We start from the raw sequence: 21395 nt of genomic DNA, 5'->3' as shown, positions 1-21395 counted from the left end.
CCTCTATTTTCACAAATGAGACAGTACTATATTTTGATTTCAAGGTATGCTAGTCTCAAAAAATTAGTTGGGGGCTTCCCTGGTGGCGCAGTGGTTGAGAGTCCGCCTGCCGATGCAGGGGACACGGGTTTGTGCCCTGGTCCAGGAAGGTCCCACCCCACATGCCGCGGAGCGGCTGGGCCCGTGAGCCATGGCCGCTGAGCCTGCGCGTCCGGAGCCTGTGCTCCGCAACGGGAGAGGCCACACAATGAGAGGCCCGTGTACCACACACACACACAAAAAAGTAGCTGGGTCCTATGCCCTAGAATAATTTATAAAAAGAACTTATTTTTATAACCTAGAAGTTGTGATCCTACCAGTTAGAGGCAAAAACAATTAAAAAACAGTATATTGTCTATCCAAATCATTTTTTTTAATTATATAAGAAGAAGCCACTAGAAAGATATTAGATTATCTTTAAAGATCTAGCAAGAGCATGAAAAATCCAACCAAACAATGGAGTGAGTCAGTTATAATAATCTTAGTGGAAATAAAGTCACAGATCTATTTAAATGAGATTTAAAAAAAAATAAGTAATGGCATGAATTGAACCAAAGGTCCTGGTAGATGAGATGAATCTTTCTTTGGCTATGTGGCACAAAAAGAGCCAGAATTTTAATCCTAATCAAAAACTCTGTTTCATAAGTAACTATAGTCCACTGAGACTATAGACACAACCATTTCTTTAGTGGGATCTTTTATCCCAGAAAGATTTAGAACAATATACAAAGATAATAAGGCCCATTAGTGTGCCAGTCAAGCCCACAGTATTAGTATTTTTGTGTCAAGCTCAGGAATAGGTTTTGTAATTACTGGGACAATCTATGCATATTTGGCATAACAGAGCACACGTTAGATGTAAACTCTAATCCAGTAACTGATTTTCAGACTTGTGAATTCTTAAGGTGAAAGACATAAGAAAATTTTACTTATTTTGTAAATAGTATTAGATGGTTTAAGAGAACTTAAGATTGCCGACTTATAATTTAAGATTTATTAGAGCTATTTGTGTATTTGGGAAAGTATGCTTGGTTAGACTTTAAAGTATTTGTAATTTTGGCAATTTATTTTTGACTAGCAATTTATCCACTTAATGTAGATTTTCAAGTGAAATTATTATTCAGATGCTGAAATTCTTTATCATTGTTCAAGGTGGCAAATGATAGACTGACTTTACATATAAAAACTACTTTATAAAATTACCTGAACAAGAGCATAGAAGATTTTGAAAATCTGTTTCTGGATGAGGACAGATTGATCAGACTGATCAGAAAGAAGCTGGATAAAACGGTCCTTTAGAACTGGCAGGAAATGTTGCATTGCTGCTACCAATGGACTCCGTTCCTCTGGTTTCTTATACCTTTGGGTAGGAATACAAACTAATTCTGTGAGAATTTATTCACAATTTTATTTATATATATATAGATAGATAGATAGATAAATAGGTAGGTAGATAAATATATATATCTATATATATCTATTATATATATTTGTATCTTATATACATGAGATATAAATTTAAACTACTTGTCTGTTCATACAAATATAAGCTAATACTTTCTAAGCAATTTTATATTCCTAGAAAGAAGAAAAACCTACTATGGAATCAAACCACAGGCAAAAAGCAACTAGAAAAAAACCTCAAATAATAGTATCTAAAATTTACTGAGCATTTTATTATGAGGTAAATAATCTTCAAGGCCCCATTAGTATTCTCACTTCTATAGTTGAGGAAACTGAGGCACAGAGAAGTTAAGTATCTTTCCCAGTACAGACATCTAGGTATGAACCTCAGCAGATTCAGGATCTGCCCTTTAACCACCTCACTATGCTATCTGTAACTGTGAATACTGATACAACTGAGGAGCTACGATTTGGCTTTTAAACATTAGCAGCTGATCAATATAAAATTGATTACATATATACCATCCTTAAGTAATTTACATACAAAGCATTAAGGCAGAAGTGGCATCTATAAAGCAGAAAAGATTCTATTTCTAAAAGCACTATAAATCAGAAGTTCTTTGGTAACCTTTTGGCAACAAAATCTGACCTCAACAGGCTATTTATGATCTCTATCCCATTCGGAGTGAATATTCACATATTTTATATCAAATATAATAATAATATGTTTGATCCCTGGGTACTGGTACATAGGAGCGTATTATGTGAACCTTGTTACCTTTCTAAAATCTGAAAAATCCTGAATTCTGAATCACATTTTGCTCCAAGGATACGAGTGAAGAATAGCTAATTGAGACATTCCCCCATATAGATTCCTTAGCATTTTAACAGTATTGTTTAAAAGTCTGTTGTTTTTTTTAAAATAACTGATTTTCCCTACCAGACTCCAGTTTTATCTACCAGTAGCCTTTCTGAAGGAAGAAAATGTATCTAAGAATTGAATATCTTAGCACAGTTTTAAAAGGCAGACACTCTTGTAAGACTGGATTGTTTTTTCCTACTGGGAGAAACGAGAAGTAAATTGCCAAGAATAAAAAACACCAAGAGAAACGTTCACGCTAATAATGACTGAGATTATTAAACAATTAACTGACAGACTTCTAAATATTATTTAATGTGCTGAGAAATTACACTTAGCATACATTTTAAAAGGTTACCTGTACATTTCTTTGAGTCAATAAAGCAGTAACAATTTACAAAAGGAAGCCATTTGCACTCTCCAATCTGATTAGACAAACTATATTAATTACTGACAATATTATCTTTTAACAATAAAGCTGAGGACTATATTATATCATGCACCTCTCTCCAATATCCAACCCAGGTGATCACCCACATTAAGAGGGTTTGAATACCCATTCCATGTTAGATATTCTTCTCTCCTACCTCCTTCTCTACACTGAGTAGTGGACTGGAAGTTGGGTGGTACCATATCCAAACTAATGGGTGTGAAAGTAATTTATGCAAGGAAACAAATACTATTCCATACGACCTGAAAGTTCCTGAAAGCGTGAAAATGTGACACTAATAAAAGCCTAGGGAGCGATCAAGATGGTGGAGGAGTAGGACGTGGAGCTCACCTCCTCCCACCAATAAAAGTCTACTACCACAAGGCTACAGTGTGTCAAACTGGTGAACCATACTCACAGGAATCCTCAAATACTAGCGCATTACTGTTCTGTTAAAAAAAAGTCAACGGTTCATCATGTAAAAGATCACATGCAAACTCCCCATCATGGCATTCAAAACCCTCTTTTAACATGGTCCCAATTTACCAATTCAAAATGATCCACCTCTACCACCAAAAAAAAAGACAAAATGATCCCCAATTTCTCAACAGAAGTTATCCATATCATTTAGTGGTCTCCTCACTACCCACTAAAGACAGTGTCACATTTCCACCTCTGTACCTTTCTTCCTTTGCTCATACTATTCCATGTGGTGTGAGATGCATTCCTCTTCACATGTTCCTTCTATGCTCCTTCACCTGACAAGCATTTCCTGAGGATCTATGCTCCTGAAGGCCATCACAACTTCCAATTTCTCCATGAATTTCCTTAGAATTGCTTCAGTCCACACAGATCCCTTGTGAACACCCTGTGCTCCAACAATCAAACACTAGCTGCAAATGAACTGTTAATTCCAACACTGTAGCAGCCTATGTCTCCCATTTAAAAAATCCCTGTCATACTCTCTCCTGCTAAGATTAAGGACAGGAGAGACGAACCTCCTCAATGACAATGACAGCTTATTACTGTTATTCTCTCTCAGTTTAGTCACTCACTTACCAGAACTACAACTGGCACTCTGACAGAGGTTGGAGCAACAGCTGGAACATTCCTTAGCAGGAAGATGGGTAGCTGGTGGGAACACAAGAAAACACCAGTACCAATGCTGTAAACGGTTTATTTCTCTCCTGCTCAGAACAAAAGCAGCAGTTCATCAGCTACTTTGAGTTGGGACCCAAAAAGGGTATTGGAGGCTAACTACAAGTCCCAGAATTAGAGGGCTCACAATGGAATCTGTGTAGCTGTTAGGGCTGGACATAAAGCCACCATCATGGTGTACGTGTTCCTTCCTCATAATTTGCTGATATCAAAGCTTTCAAGTGCCTACCAATTTCATTACTTTCACCACATACTTAAGAGAAAATCTCTGCAACACCTGGCTTACTACTTTTAGTGCTATACCTCAACTTCCAAGGTTAGATTTTTTTCTGATCCTTAAGCCCAGGTCTAAAATGATCCCTAAATCTTTCTCACTGATACCAATTACTTACATGAACTATAATTTGCTCAAGTATGCCAACAATGAAGCAGATGACTATGAATCCCTCAAACACAATGATTAAAAATGATCATATGATATTCCAACATATTCTTCTTAAAAAATTAGAGGTAGGTTCTTGAAACTTCACAAGAACCCAAATTAAGATAAAAATTCACAGAGGCAGAATAAAGAGCTCTAATGATCAATGTACTTTGACCCCCTTCACATCTTAAAACCTTATCTTTAGGCCTTTTATCACCACAAATTGAGGAGCCTATATTGAGAAGTTAGGGATAACTTGGGTTTTGAACAGGGAAACAGATCATGATTAAGAAAAAAGGGCACAAGGAGTTTCATAGTTGAATCAACAGAAGAGACTGCAGAATTAAAACAAGAATGCTATTTCAAAAAGAAGACACAATTAAAATCAACATGTAATTCACTAACTTTATTATATGTACCAAATGAAATTTCAAGATGTTCAAACCAATTAGCTTAAATTTCCCAAGCTTTTTCTACTTCTCAAAACTCTACAGGAATTGAGAGAGATACTTACTCATAATTTTTCACAAGCTGATAGAGGCAAAGAAGAATTCCTAGCCAACATGCACTGTTATCAGACTGAAGGTAAAAGCCAATTTTGTCCACAATCGCAGTCCAGCGACTTGGATAATCATGTTTGATGATATGATGAATGCATGTAGTAAGCTGTACCCTAAAAGTCAAAAATAAACAATAAGGAGGAAGAAATGCTACCTTAAGTTTTGTTAACTCATATAAAGAAAAAGGCTGTTTAGACAATAAGTAAGTCACTAAGCAAAAACTGTTACTACTGACTCAAAAGAAACCCGACAAATGTTACAAATGCAAGTGATTTTATTTTTATTTTTCATCCCCATCATCAACTGACAGGTTTCATTTAGAACATCAACTATTCTCATTAAAAATTCTACAAAATCAAGGGTCAGGACAGGAATAAAGACGCAGACGTAGAGAATGGACTTGAGGACACAGGGAGAGGGAAGGGTAAGCTGGGACAAAGTGAGAGAGTGGCATGGACTTATATATACTACCAAATGTAAAATAGACAGCTAGTGGGAAGCAGCCGCATAGCACAGGGAGATTAGCTTGGTGCTTTGTGACCACCTAGAGGGGTGGGATAGGGAGGGTGGGAGGGAGACGCAAGAGGGAGGAGATATGGGGATATATGTATACGTATAGCTGATTCACTTTGTCATAAAGCAGAAACTAACACACCATTGTAAAGCAATTATACTCCAATAAAGATGTTAAAAAAAAATTCTAGGGCTTCCCTGGTGGCGCAGTGGTTGAGAGTCCGCCTGCTGATGCAGGGGACAAGGGTTCGTGCCCCGGTCCGGGAAGATACCACATGCCACAGAGCGGCTGGGCCCGTGAGCCATGGCCGCTGAGCCTGCGCGTCCGGAGCCTGTGCTCCGCAACGGGAGAGGCCACAACAGTGAGAGGCCCGAATACCGCAAAAAAAAAAAAAAAAAAAAAAAATCTACAAAATCATACACAATGAGCTTTCAAATATCAAAAGACTATACAATATAAAGTATATGACAGTATTCTATAACTTTCTATACACCCTTTCATCTGATCATAGTATGTTTCACAAGTTTTACATGAAGTTTAAAGTTTTGGTTTTTAATAAATATAAAATTAAACTGTAGTAAGAAAATAAAACAAAAAAGAATTCCCCTGTAACAGCATTTGTTAAGTTTTGTGCCACAAAAAATGACAGATTTTTATGTTCTGAAAAGATCCCCTCTTCTGCACCCCCCCAAAGCCCACAAATTATATACCTGCAACAAAGGTTAAGTTTAAAACATATACATACCTGATGAGCTCAGGAGAGTGGATAATGGCTTCTACAATATTTTCTCGAATACAATGTCGATCCTCTTCTGGAATAGTATAAGGGGATATATCCCCTGGTGCCGTTTCCCGATCAGGCCAATACTGTGTTATCATATTTTTCAAATAGATAACACCTAAAATACAGATTAATTTGACAAAAGAAAGTGAAAGCACTGTAAATATCCCTGTGTCTACACCTCAATTTATTTCTGTCAGATCAAACATTGCTAGGAAAGCTAACCTTTTAAAATCAAAATACTATACTCTATAATTTTAAAAGTTGATAAAACACAAGTTTAATGCTCAGCTACAGTAATCACCCACAAAGTTATTATTAAACATATAGTCTAAGAGAACTCTGCAAACTACAAACAAAATTGTTTTTACAACACATTTATATACAACACTTTTCATCCGTTTTCTGTAGGAAAGCTGTTTTACCAAATCCGCTTTCTAAATGAAGCCTCTAAAAACAAAACCACATACATATACCAAGTTTCTATAATTAATAACCTGTTATACAGACTGAATGTTTGTGGCCCCCAAATTCATACAGAAACCCTAACCCCCAATGTGATGAGGGGATGAGGGCTTTAGTAGGGTGATCAGCTAATGAGGGCTCTGCCCTCACGAATGGGATTAATGCCCTTATAAGAGACCCTAGAGAGCTTCTTCCTCTTCTACCATGCGAGGGCCTATGAACCAGAAAGTAGGTCCTCGGAGACCAAATCTGCCAGTGCCTTAATTCTGGACTTCTCAGCCTCCAGAACCGTGATAAATAAATTTGTTGTTTGTAAGCCATCCAATCTATGGTATTCTGTTATAGCAGCTCAAAGTGACTAACACACACAAAGGTTGTTATTTTTAATCATAGAAAAATTACAGTATATAAAGATTCTCAGTCAATAAATTTAAGTATTTCAATCATACACCACAATCACACCAAATCAAATTCGTGTTATTTTATGGGAGAATTTGCTATGTTCAAAAATTACAGACTACTACCTTCTGTCAGTTATCATATTGCCACCTTGCACATTGCTAGTTCCTTCTGTCAGTTATCATACTGCTAGCCTGCACATTGCTAGTTAACTCTAACTGAACTAGCTTGGTAATTATGCTTTTTATCCAGACCCCTTCACCCAAATGAGAAAGAAAGAGAATCCTCGAACACAAATGTACAGAATGTATAGGAAAGGGAAATTATTCAAAATTAATTTCTAAATTCTGCAAAACACTGATTCTTCTCTGATTAGTCATTAACGCTTACCTGGAGTCTTGTACCTATTCAAACAAGGATAACTGATACAACTATGATTTTTATATTCTACTTTGGTTTATCTTGGAAATTAAAATAATACCCCATCTTACAGCATTTCAAAAAAGATTACAACTACATATTAAAATATCCTTCAACAAAAGCTTTAAGATAAACTACATCTACAGTCAAGAACACTGATTCAGCATGTGGGACTGACATATTTCAGATTACTGCTATTTTATCCTTTAGTTCCAAAACAGAACAAAGATAAAAATTAAGACTTGATATAGCCCTTATGTCTTCCAAATATAGCCTCTATTTCTTTCCATCAAAATGCACAAAGGAAGTGAATATATATACTTATTTGTACACTTTTGATTCAGTATTTTAAAAAGTGTTTGCTTGAACAAAACACATAAACAGGTGAGAACTGCACTGAAAGAACCTCGTGATTCAGTCTACTCCATCCAGAATGCTTTAGTTCTACTACAAAGACAGAATGAATGCATCTTTCAAAGTCTAGCAGATGAAACTACCATATACCATGTACTACAAAATATCATTCAATTATTACAAGGATGTAATAAATTTTAAAGTAATGATTATATTTTGAAAATTAGGACCAATTTCACAGTTCGGTTGCTTCTGGTTTTGTACATACTAATAAACAACTTTCTAGTAGAATTTAATTTTGCTAATACACATAATCAAGTTTCTAATGTGTTAAGGTCCCTCCTAAATGCCAGATGCTTTCAACATCTTAGTAAAAATTTGAGATTTAAAGGCAAAGATTCTTATCTAAAAAAATAACTAAATGGGAAAATGTTAACTTCATTAGTAAAAAAGAACTGACAGTTAAAATAAACAAAGCGACCTTTTCCTATTTAACTAGAAAATTTTTTTAAAGATTTACTGCTGACCAGGGTTCAGCAAAATTACTGTATTTTATAGGCACAAAAAATGTCCCATTTTTGTGCTACTTATATACCAATTAAAAAAAATCATAAACAACTTACATTCATTCATTCATTTACTGAGTACCTGCAGTGTGTCAGGCAATACCTTAGGCACCGGGAATACAATTGTTAATCAAACAGACCTGAGATTAAATTCCAACAACTGAGAAATGGTTCACTGCATATGGCACATTATTGTAAATTATTTAGCCATTAAAACATAACTTTTAAGATAAACACTATGTAGAGAAAAGGGATGTGCTTACTATACATTAAATAAAGTAAGCAAAAAAATTCTTTTAACAAAACTGGTGTAGGGAAAAAGAACAGCAAGAAATAACCCCAGAATATGACTGGTTTTTCTAGAATAGTAAGGTTATTGGCACTTTATATTTCCTATAAGAAATACATCTGCAAATAAATTAAACAACAAGCATTAAAGATGTCAATTCCATTATTTTGCAGACTAACAGATGGTATCAGGAGCAGTATGCCACATTTTCATAGACTCTGATACTGAGGGAATTACTCAATATTTTGTTGAAACTGGAACTAAGAAACAGTACCTTTTAAATGGTTAAAATAAAATAGTAAAAGCAAACAGCTGGAGAACAGGGAATATGGAGACTCTTTCAATAAACCCCATCAATTTCTCCTTCCAGCTTCTTTTTTAATTCAGTGAAATATCACATTCCTTTAAACTGTGCCACCAGATAGCAAGGCACTTGTGGCAGTCTGTAGTAAACACAAGGGAGCAAACCAATTTTCAGTGAAGAAAATCACTGAAGGGCCTTCCCAAGATACTTCTGCTATTCAACTATGAACCTTTGAAATGATATTATTTACATACATCCAAGAAAATAATTCAGGAAACTTGCCTGCCTGTCTCACAGGTAAATCCAGTTGTTCCGACATAGTAATCTGAAGCAGTGTTGAAACAAAATTCAGAGACTTGTGTGCCTACAAATAAAAAAATACATTTTAAATTTCTGCAAATAAATCTTCTCAGTACTCTATTTCACTGCTTGGCTGGCACAAAAGGCTCTCCTCCACAAGTTGATTCCAACCTTATTTCCTATCACTCACATATAAGGAACTCAAAAAATTCAGTAACCTAACTCCTACAACTTTTTTCTGTTTGCATTTGCCTGTGTACCACTGCACTTCTGACCTACACTGGTGGCAGCAGCTCAATAACAGTGTCTTATGTGATGATACCTATTTCCTCAATTCACTAGTAATTTCTCCAGTGACATTCTATTAAGTGGCTAGACAAAAATTAAATGAGTAAAAATTAATAGCCTGAGGGGCGGTTTCCAAGGTGCTAATAACGTTTCTTTTTTTAAAATCATTTATTTTATTATTATTATTATTATTATGGCTGCATTGGGTCTTTGTTGCTGCGCGCAGGCTTTCTCTAGTTGTGGCAAATGGGGGCTACTCTGCGTTGCGGTGCATGGGCTTCTCATTGCGGTGGCTTCTCTTGTTGCGGAGCACGGGCTCTAGAGCACAGGCTCAGTAGTTGTGGCACACAGGCTTAGCTGCTCCGAGGCATGTGCGATCTTCCCGGACCAGGGCTCGAACTCATCATGTCCCCTGTGTTGGCAGGCGGATTCTTAACCACTGCGCCACCAGGGAAGCCCAACGTTTTATTTCTTAATACAGCTGTTTTATAAAAGTGTGTCCAGTTTGTGAAAATTAATCAACTGTATCCTCACGATCACTTTTCTGTATGCATATTTCAACAGGAAATTTAAATGAAGAGCTTTGAACATACAATAAAAGTATGATACAAACTATACGATAATTTAGCAAATATATTTACATGAATATACTATGCAACATATACAGAAAACAAGGAAATACACCAAAAATGCTAATAAGTTGTATCTGGGATGGTAAGATTATAGAGGACCTATTCTATATGTTATTTTCTATTATTCAAATTTTATGCTATGATCCTGGGTTACTTTCATTAACAGTACAAAAAGTTACTTAATAATTCCTAAATTTGCCATATTTGATTTTGATTTATTAATAAAGAACTGAAATCTCTTCTCATATGTGTTCTCATTCCCTCTCCCCCAATATAACCATTTCCTATAATGTTATCTCCTCCTTCCAGCCCAAGTTTTAGTATTTTTCTGCACATGTTCACATGGACACTAGTGATTTTTATTTTAGTTTCTTCCTTACAGACTTTTTTTTCATATCTTTATTGGAGTATGAATGCTTTACAATGTTGTATTAGTTTCTCCTGTAGAACAAAGTGAATCAGCTATATGTATACATATATCCCCATATCCCCTCATCCCTCTTAAGGCTCCCTCCCACCCTCCCTATCCCATCCCTCTAGGTCATCACAAAGCATGGAGTTGATCTCCCTGTGCTACTCAGCAGCTTCCCATTAGCCATCCATTTTACATTTGGTAGTGTATATACGTCAATGCTACTCTCTCATGCATTCTACAAACACATTCTTAGAAACAGAAAAATTTCCCTTTGGATATAAAAAAATGTCTTTCACGTTAGACCCAGAGTGATACTTTGCTCATTCAGTCACTCCAAAAATTATTTATTTAGGTGTTCTTGGTGCAAAACACTACGCTAGGAGCTGAAAATACAAGGTTGAACAAGACAATGAGTCTCCATGACCTCATGGAAACTTAAAAGTGAAGGAAAACAAGACAAACAGGTAACTGTCATAAAGTATAATGGAAGAAACAGAAAACACTATGGAAGAATCAAAAGCAGAACCTCCTAACCCAGAAGTAATGCTTAAATTTAAGACCTGGACAGGAGCAGTTGGATGAAGGGGAGGAATTTACCCTTTCCAGTACTCCAAATAGATCTGAACACAGTTAACCATTATCACTTTCTTGAAACACCCTTCCACCTACATAGTTCATACACCACTCTTCCTGGAACCTTCTCAGGCTCCTTTGCTTGTTTCTCATTCTATGTACAAATGTTAGAACGTGGTGCAAGAACTCAGTCACAGGCCATCTTTTCTGCTCCCTAGCTGATTGCATCCAACTCCTGTCTTTAAATACTATCTATAAATCAAATATGTCATTTCCAGTCCAGGACACTCTAGCAGACCTATTTAACATCCCTACCTTCATTGTCTCAGAGGATTCTCAGACTTACTATGTTCAAATCATTTTTTTCCCTAAAAGCTGTGACTCTATTTCCTTGTGCCACCTCTCCCTACCCGTCATCACTATCCTCACAGTTATTCAAGTCTGAAAACTGAACGTCATCTTTAATACTTCCCTCTTTTTTACCCCAATACAATATATCAGGCCCTATCAATTCTATATATAAAATGCTTGTATAATTATTATATCTACTTTCTCCATTCCCATTATCACCAACATAGTCCAAGTGACTATCATCTCTCTTAATGTAACCATCTGCCCCCCCAACCATTCTCTATTTAGCAGCCAATAATCTTTAAAATTGTAAACTAATTCCCTTTAACCAAATCTTTTAACAATTTTCTACTCTATTTCCTAAAGCCTAAAAGGCCCTGTGTTATCTTGCTCCTGCCTATATCTTCAGCCTCATTTAAAGAAACCTTCTCGGGGCTTCCTTGGTGGTGTAGTGGTTAAGAATCCACCTGCCAACGCAGGGGACATGGGTTCAAGCCCGGGTTCAGGAAGATCCCACATGCCACGGAGCAACTAAGCCCATGCGCCACAACTACTGAGCCTGCGCTATAGAGCCCGCGCTCCACAACAAGAGAAGCCACTGCAATGAGAAGCCCTCGCACAGCAACAAAGACCGAATGCAGCCATAAATAAATAAATAATAAAGAAACCTTTCACCCCCCACCGCCCCACCTTATAGCAGCCTTCTTTAGGTCCTTTCAACAATACACATTACCCCATTGCACAGTCTTTGTACAGGCTGTGACTTTCTACCTACAACACTTCTCTCCAGTGCTCCACCAGAGTTAACTGGTCCACAGCTTCACATTCTTTGGGTCTCAGTTTAAACATTTCCTTAGAGAAGCATTTCTTCACTGATCACACTAGGGCTAAGCAGGGCTCCCTATTACTCTCATAAGCTCCAAGGTTTTTTTACTTCATAATACTTACTACATATTTGTAATTATTATATTTTTAGCTGGTTTTATGTCTGCCTCTATTAGACTTTAAGCTCCACTGAGAGTAAGGACTTTACTGTATACCCACTTCCTCATAGTTTGCCATTCAAAATACTCAACAAATTTACTGAAAGAATAACAATGAATCAACAAAAAAAGGCTCTTTGGAAGCAGTTCTGATCACCTAGGGGCTGTGCTGAGTGAAAAAGCGTATTTATATTTTTAGACCGATGAGCCCACAAAGACCACTACTATGGCACTTTTTAGGCCATTAATATTACAGTAGGGGGCTTCCCTGGTGGCGCAGTGGTTGAGAGTTCACCTGCCGATGCAGGGGACACGGGTTCGTGCCCCGGTCCGGGAAGATCCCACATGCCGCGGAGCGGCTAGGCCTGTGAGCCATGGCCGCTGAGCCTGCGCGTCCGGGGCCTGTGCTCCGCAACGGGAGAGGCCACAACAGTGAGAGGCCCACATACAGCAAAAAAAAATAAAAAGAAAAAGAAAAAATAAATTACAGTAGGTATCTTGTCTCCCGCATCAAATTGTGAACTCCTGGAATGAACTGCTAGAACCAGACGGTTATAAGCATAAGTGATGTCACTTCCTACATTTTTAACTCTTGAGCAAGTTTGATTCAGCAAATCTAACTCTTAATTACCAAGTTAGTATAACAAAATCTACTTCACAGGATAGCTCTAAGGAATAAACATGGAAAGTATTTTGGCAAATGGAGAGTTCCCTGGTGGCCTAATGGTTAGGATTCCGGGCTTTCACTGCCATGGCCCGAGTTCAACCCCTGGTCGGGGAACTGAGATCCCACAAGCCGCACAGTGTGGAAACACACACACACACACACACACACACACACACACAAAGAATTAGTACAAGTGGACAAGACAATCCTACCACAAAACAATATGCAATACACCAAAGCACTGGTCAAGATGGGAAAAAAAATGGATCACAGTGCTGGTAGACGTATACCCATTCCAACCATTTTGGAAAACTGGCAGTATCTGACATGCACCTATCTTACAACCTAGCAATTTCCCTCTTATATATCCAAGAGAAATAAGTGCTTATGTTCACAATAATACCTGTCCATTAACAAGTGAATGTATAAACAAACTGTGGTACAATTCATACAATGAAATACTATACAATAAATTAAAAAAATAAAACCAACCTACGGAATCAAGCAATAATACAGATCTCAAAAATATGTTGAGAAAGAAGCCAGACTATATCACATACTATGTGATTCTATTAATGTGAAGTTTAACAACAGGCAAATCCAAGTTATAGTTAACAGAAGTCAGAATAATGGTAACCTGAAGACAAGTCTCAAGAGAAAATTCTAGGCCAATGGAAATGTTTTATTTATCTATCTTATCTATCTTCCTACCTACCTATCTATCTACCTTAATCTAGATGGTGGTACCTAAGTAAAAGCTGACTGAGCTGTACATATTTTTGAGCTTTGTGTTATATGTAAATTATCCCTCAATTAAAAGAAAAAGCCAACAACACTACTTTTACTTGAACATTCACAGCATTATTCCTCAAAAAGTAGAAACAGGGCTTCCCTGGTGGCGCAGTGGTTGAGAGTCCGCCTGCTGAAGCAGGGGACGTGGGTTCGTGCCCCGGTCCGGGAAGATCCCGCATGCCGCGGAGTGGCTGGGCCCGTGAGCCATGGCCACTGAGCCTGCGCGTCCGGAGCCTGTGCTCCGCAACAGGAGAGACCACAACAGTGAGAGGGCCGCATAATGAAAAAAAAAAAAAAAAAAAAAGTAGAAACAACCCAGATGCCCATCAACTGATGAATGGATAAGCAAAATGTGGCATATCCATACATTCATGTATTGTTATTCAGTAATAAAAAGAATGAAGTACTGACACTTGGTACAACATGTATCAACCTTAAAAACATTATGCTGTGTGAAAGCAGCCAGTCACAAAAGACTACAGATGGTATGATTTCATATATATCAAATGTCCAGAATAGGCAAATCTATGAGCAAAAAGTAGCCTAGGACTGGAGGTGTAGGGCGGAATTAGGAGTAACTGCTTAATGGTATGGGGTTTCCTTTAGGGGTGATAAAAACGTTCTAAAGTTTGTGGTGATGGATGCATAACTGTGAATACACTAAAAATCACTGAACTGGATACTAAAGTGGCTAAAATCAATACATTTATTTTTAAAAATCAACAAAACTAAACACTGAAAACAAGCATTTAGTTTATTACCCTATTATTTTAGGTCACTTTGAATGCCTTCAAAAACAAACCAGCATAAATCCAAAAAGAACTGACCAAAAAAAAAAAAAAAAAAGTTACTTTCAGACAACAGAGCTAGACTAAGGGTAAGAAACAAAGGATATTTCTGTCAGCAGGAATAGCACAAGCAATCTCAACCTGGGACATCTACCTACTGGCCCCATCCAGCTGAAATCCCTAGTGCAGGAAGCCTTGTATTCTCCCAAAGAAGGTAACAAATGGACTTAAATTAGTACTAAATATTAAAAATCAGGTTCTCAAGAAAATTGAGACAGAAAGTAGGTTCGTAATCACTTAAGACTGGGATGGGGATTAACTACAAACTGGAAAGAGGCACCTTACTGGAATAATGGAAATGTTCCAAAACTGGATTGTGGTAATAGTAATATCTACCAAAAATCACTGATTTTATTTAAAACAGGTAAAGTTTATGATATGTAAATTATACCCCAATAAAGTTTTAAAATGGGGGAAAAAACCCATGGATCTGTACAATTATAAAACAGGACAAATAAAGATATACACTAACTATACAAGTTAGGAAAAAACTCTTTCAAGCATTGAGTAATCTCTAACAACTTTCCAGCATTCTTGGATATAGCAAACTATCACATATTTAGAAGAATTCCTATCACATGTTAACTATTACTATATTTATTAACTATCATAAATTTTAAAGGTCTTCATGTTTTACACTATAAAAAATAAATTTAAGTAAAAATATCACTAGCATCAATTTTTATCACAAAGTTTGGCAAACACTGATTAGGCTTGAGAAGATGCTACAATAAATCTTTTATGAATCAAAGTATAAATGTAACTTCTGGATGCTGACACTAATTATAGGCCCCTCCTCAAGCTCCTGGCTTCTAGCAGTCAGAGAACCAGGAGAAATGAAGCAACAAATGGGTCATTATATATCATTAAGTAGAGCTAAAACTGCTAATACTCAGGTTTAAAAGCTGCTCACCATAACACAGACTACCTTTCTAGACAACTTTTTACGTTCTCATCATCTGTCATCATGCCAAATTATTCAACGTTCATCCTTAACCCACCTCATCAAAATTCTTCAAGAGCTCCAACTCCATCTCCATCTCCTTTAACTCCACTCCACGTACTAGTACTTACAACATGCCAGATACGACAGAGATAAAAGATCACCACTATCAAGTAGGTTGGGAGATTAATTCTAATTAGACAGACAGGTAAGTTTTTTAGTTAGACCCTAAAGGATTTAAACCCACAGAGATGGAGAGAAAAGATTTTTAAAAGGAAAAGAAGTATGGGTTATGTTAAAGAGATTACTAGAAGAATGAAAGAGAACAGTGAAAGACAAAAATGAATAGGTAGGGACTTTCCTGGTGGCGCAGTGCTTAAGAATCCGCTTGCCAATGCAGGGGACACGGGTTCTAGCCCTGGTCTGGGAAGATCCACATGTCGCGGAGCAACTAAGCCTGTGCACCACAACTACTGAGCCTGTGCTCTAGAGCCCTACTGAGCCTGTGAGCCACAACTACTGAAGCCCGTGCGCCAAGAGCCCATGCTCCGCAACAAGAGAAGCCACCCCAATGAGAAGCCCGTGCTCCGCAACAAAGAGTAACCCCCGCTTGCCACAACTAAAGAAAGCCTGCGAGCAGCAACAGAGACCCAATGCAGCAAAAAATAAATAAAAATAAATAAATCTATAAAAATTATTTTTTAAAAAATGAATAGGTATATTGTGACCACATCAAGATCCATTAAGTGTGAACTTTTTTTGAAAGTTTTTACATGATCAGATCTATGCTGCAGGAAGAATAAGGTCCTGAAGCAGTATGAAGAATATAATTCTAGGATAGATGACTATTAAAACATTACAAGAGCTTCCCTGGTGGCGCAGTGGTTGAGAGTCCGCCTACCGATGCAGGGGACATGGGATCATGCCCCGGTCCGGGAAGATCGAACATGCCGCGGAGCGGCTGCCCCCGTGAGCCAAGGCCACTGAGCCTGCGCGTCCAGAGCCTGTGCTCCACAACGGGAGAGGCCACAACAGTGAGAGGCCCACGTACCGCAAAAGAAAAAAAAAAATTACAAGTAGAAAACTATTATTACAACAGCTAATAATAGGCCTGAAAAACTTCTACTCCACAGGTAGCTCCCCTTACTCCCCAAAATAAGTCAAACTACAAAAGAAAAAAAAAAAACGAAAGACATACATATCACATAAACAAATTTCCCCTGACCCTACTACCTTTTTAACCTACAAACTTATTCCTACCCCCTTACTAGCATTTCACTCACTAACCCTGTAATCAGAAATTTTCTCCAAGGTTGCCAATATTTTTAAAGCTCCCCTCCCCTGCCCCCACCAAACTCATTTTGCTTTAACTTCCCTCATTTAGAAATATCAACAACCCTTTCTTTTTCTAATAGCTTTTTTACTTATTACAAAAGGAATTCATGTTCCCTGGTAGAAAATATTTAAGGAAAAATGAAACTAAACCTACAACCAAACTTCTTACTTGAAATTCCTTTTCTTGGCGCCCTTTGGCTTTTCTGCACAATTCTCCCGTCTCCTTTTCCCTATGTTTCTCAATGTCCCCAAAATGGGCATGGCCCAAAGGGTATGCAGCCCTCTAGTCCACCCCACACCTCTGGATCACACTCCCTTCCTCTCAATTCACCTGCAGAAGAAAAATCACTTTTCCATTACTGCTTTCTCTCCTAAACTTCAGTTCCACATTCCCAATTGCCTACTAGACATTTTCTCCTTGGTGTTTCCAGCTCCTCGAACCAGACAGACTGTAGTCAGCATTGCTTTCTCCAATATCAATTTCCCTTCTAGACCCACATTTTCCAATGTAATCACCTAATGTCAATATCTTTTTTTTTTTTTTTTTTTTTTTTTGCGGTACACGGGCCTCTCACTGTTGTGGTCTCTCCCGTTGCGGAGCACAGGCTCCGGACGCGCAGGCTCAGCGGCCATGGCTCACGGGCCCAGCCACTCCGCAGCATGTGGGATCTTCCCGGACCGGGGCATGAACCCGTGTCCCCTGCATCAGCAGGCGGGCTCTCAAGCACTGCGCCACCAGGGAAGCCCATGTCAATATCTTTTAAAGCTTACTCTTTAAGTCGTAACTTTTTATCAATTCTCACCATTTTGTAATGTAACCAAACAGACCTTCAATCAGTTACTGTACTTTACATCATTTATAAGGAAGAGAGGGCTTAAGGGCGCTATGACATCAGAGTTTACATAAAATGAATACAATCAGGTAATTTCAAGAGCCAAGGAATTTCTACCCTCTCTGCTTTACTAGAGAAGTTGACAAAGGCAAATACTGTATCTATTTTACCTACATGAAATATGAGGCATAGTGAGGTTAAGGCAGTGTAGTGGTAAAACTGGGACCAGGCTGAGGCTCTTCACTGTGTCCTCCTGCCTTTCATTAAATTGTGGTAATGCTTTCCAACTAAGGGGTTTTTTAAAAACTTCGTAATTATAAATTACTTAGCGACAAAAAAAAAAAAAAAGCGCCCACTTTAAATCAAGCTCATCGTTAACGTGCCACTGACAGAAACAGTAAGTAAAATAATGCATGCATCTGTTTCTGAAAAAGAACATTGTTTTCTTACAGATCTTTAACATGCTCTGTCACTGAATAACTTCCTGTCTAACCCTCCAAAAATCCAGGAACTTTCCCTCTCCAAAATTCACAACAGGATCTACTTCATGATATTCCTAATTAAAGAATGTTAACCTGCTCAGACTACAAACTATTCTATCTTCCAAAAATATACACCATAACCTCATAAATATTTGCTGAATTTCTAGACTTGCTAAATTGTCCTATAAACGTGCCGTCATTTTGCACTTTTCCAGGCCTAAGATTTTCATTGATTAAACATTTCATAAGCCTTTAATAAAATAAAATCAAATTAACCATTTATAAATAAATATATCACTTTCAGTTGTAATAGTAACCATCTGTGAAGACAGCAGATGTGACTTAGGTAGTTCATGAATTTTAAAGATAAACACAAAATATCAAGAAACTTATCAAAGCTATGTCCCCTTACTTTTTTTCACATAAAGCACGTGAAAAAGCAGCATTTCTGCCTACATAAGCATTTTACAGCAATTAAGCTTAGGAACTGAGGATTTAAAAGAGATTTAAATGAGATTTATGGTTAGGAAAAATTTCAGTTTATGGAGATAAGAGGTTAACAGGAGGGGTGAGCAGCATGAGTAAAGGTTTGCGTATAGAAAGGTTTCCACTGAAGAACACTGGCAGCTAAAGGAGGAAGAGAGCACCGATATTGTTCTCAGTTATAATTGCCAAAAACCTCCAGACATTATTTTCTTTATCTCACAAATGAAAACAACAAGTATTTCTCAGTGTGTGTGTGTGTGTGTGTGTGTGTGCGCGCGCGCGCGCGCGCACGCGTACAGATAGGAAAGGACAGTCTCTGTATTCAACAGCAAATAGTCTGGAATATAAGAAACAATGTTGAATGAATACCAAATGCACATATTTTAGATTAGCTAAACAAATTTTAAAAACTTGCACTTCTAGATATACTAGAAAACATAGTATAGAATTTAAATGAGAAGTGACAGATGTCTGTAACGCAAACCTACTTTAACAATTCAAAGATGAGTATTCTTAACACTCTTAACATTATTCAAGGGCTTCCCTGGTGGCGCAGTGGTTAAGAATCCGCCTGCCAATACAGGGGACACGGGTTCGAGCTCTGGCCCGGAAGGATCCCACATGCCGCGGAGCAACTAAGCCCATGTGCCACAACTACTGAGCCTGCGTTCTAGAGCCCACGAGCCACAACCACTGAAGCCCACGTGCCACAACTACTGAAGCCCAAGTGCCTAGAGCCTGTGCTCCGCAACAATAGAAGCCACCGCAATGAGAAGCCTGCACACCGCAATGAAAAGTAGCCCGTGCTCGCCGCAACTAGAGAAAGCCTGCACGCAGCAAGAAAGACCCAACTCAGCAAAAAATTAATTAATTAATTAATTTAAAAAGAAAAACAAAAAAACATTTCTATTATTCAAGTTCTTATTTCTCTTTGCACTCAACAAACATTTACTATAGAGAGCCTATAATGTGGCAGGCACTGTGCTTATAACAGTGCCAATTTTCATGCTGCAATAATGCTATCTACTAGTGAGCTCAGTGTCCAAATATGTACTTGTGTTCTTTCTCCATCAGTGCTGATCATCTGCCACTGAGATGAACAACTACAAAGTTAGTAGACTGAGGTAGGAAATGAAATGTATTGCACTTCAGATTGGTTAATCAATTGGCACTTAAACAGTAATTCAAATAATCTGGAGAGAACTTAGTAGGTGCCAACACTTTCCTAAAATTTTTACATTCATCATCTCACTCAACCCACACAACACAATGTCATACCATACTAACATAAGGAAAATGATGGTTAGAGGTTAAGTAACTTTAACACCCCACAGCTAGTGCAGAAATCTTCAGTAGTTAAAAAAAAAAAAAATCACAATGGTTTTCTTCAGTCTTTGAGGCAAAGCTTGTTATACAAACATATTTCAAATTGGGACATGAGAGAGAACCATGGGTTCCAAATTACAGCAGAGGTTCAAAAAAAAATCAAAATTCATAACACACTACAGAGTAAGTGGGGAATACTAAATCAGATTTACCTTGAAAATACCTGCCAGAAAGAGTGGCTTTACTGTGGTCTTTAACAGTGTTATGGAACTTTATCTAATATGTAACATAAAAACATATATATAAACAGGGACTTCCCTGATGGCACAGTGATTAAGAATCCGCCTGCCAATGCAGGGGACACGGGTTCCAGCCCTGGTCCGGGAAGATCCCACATGCCGCGGACCAACTAAGCCTGTGCTCCACAACTACTGAGCCTGCGCTCTAGAGCCTGTGTGCCACAAGTACTGAAGGCCGTGCGCCTAGAGCCCGTGCTCTGCAGCAAGAGAAGCCACCGCAATGAGAAGACCGTGCACCGCGACGAAGAGCAGCTCCCGTTCTCCGCAACTAGAGAAAGCCCGAGCGCAGCGACGAAGACCCAACGCAGCTAAAAATAAACAAAATAAATAAATACAATTAAAAAACAAAAAAAGCACCCTTAAAATCCTTGAAGTGGAGGTGGTAGAAGACATCTAAAGCCTATACTGTTCTCTATTATAACAGGAAGTCAGTAAAGCCTACCATTAACAAACAAAGAATTGCAGTAACAAAACAGTAATACCTGACCTCATGAAACTCAAAAATTATACTGGGGAAACAATAAGTAAAATACATATGATAAATAAGTGACACAGAGAAAAATAAAAAAGTGAAGAGAGACAGGGAGCATGGTAGTCAGGCCACTCCTCAGGGATACAGAGGCAGTTGAATAGTGATAGAAGTTTCTGGGAGACAACTGAGTAAAAGGGGTTCCAAGCAGATGGAACAGTTAAGTGCAATAGCTCTGAGACAAAGGCACTTTTCGTTGTTTTTAAACCATCTGCACTCTAATACTTGGATAACATTTACAATTTTTATAGAGTTAGTGATTACTTCACTTAGCTGAAGAGATCCATTCAAATGGCAATGATCTTTTTCTTTTAACTAAATGAACCAAAATGTAGCTTCAGTTGAAT

General features: G+C 37.8%; 1 protein-coding gene across 1 annotated transcript in view; it reads right to left on the bottom strand.

The window, feature by feature from the left end:
• IPO7 (importin 7) overlaps nucleotides 1–21395 on the bottom strand; it is a 48935-nt gene that overhangs the window by 24967 nt on the left and 2573 nt on the right. Inside the window, exons 2-5 of the mRNA XM_082626297.1 lie at nucleotides 9249–9330; nucleotides 6134–6287; nucleotides 4829–4987; nucleotides 1243–1399 (exon numbers count right to left, since the gene is read on the bottom strand). Coding sequence (XP_082482423.1) covers nucleotides 1243–1399; nucleotides 4829–4987; nucleotides 6134–6287; nucleotides 9249–9330 — 552 coding nt within the window. The remainder of the gene's footprint in view (nucleotides 1–1242; nucleotides 1400–4828; nucleotides 4988–6133; nucleotides 6288–9248; nucleotides 9331–21395) is intronic.

This window comes from Mesoplodon mirus (assembly GCF_964341445.2).
Source record: "Mesoplodon mirus genome assembly, chromosome: 7".
In the NCBI taxonomy this organism is placed as follows: domain Eukaryota; kingdom Metazoa; phylum Chordata; class Mammalia; order Artiodactyla; family Ziphiidae; genus Mesoplodon; species Mesoplodon mirus.
The sequence above is the reverse complement of the archived record's forward strand: the minus strand, read 5'-3'. Positions and strand labels throughout refer to the sequence as shown.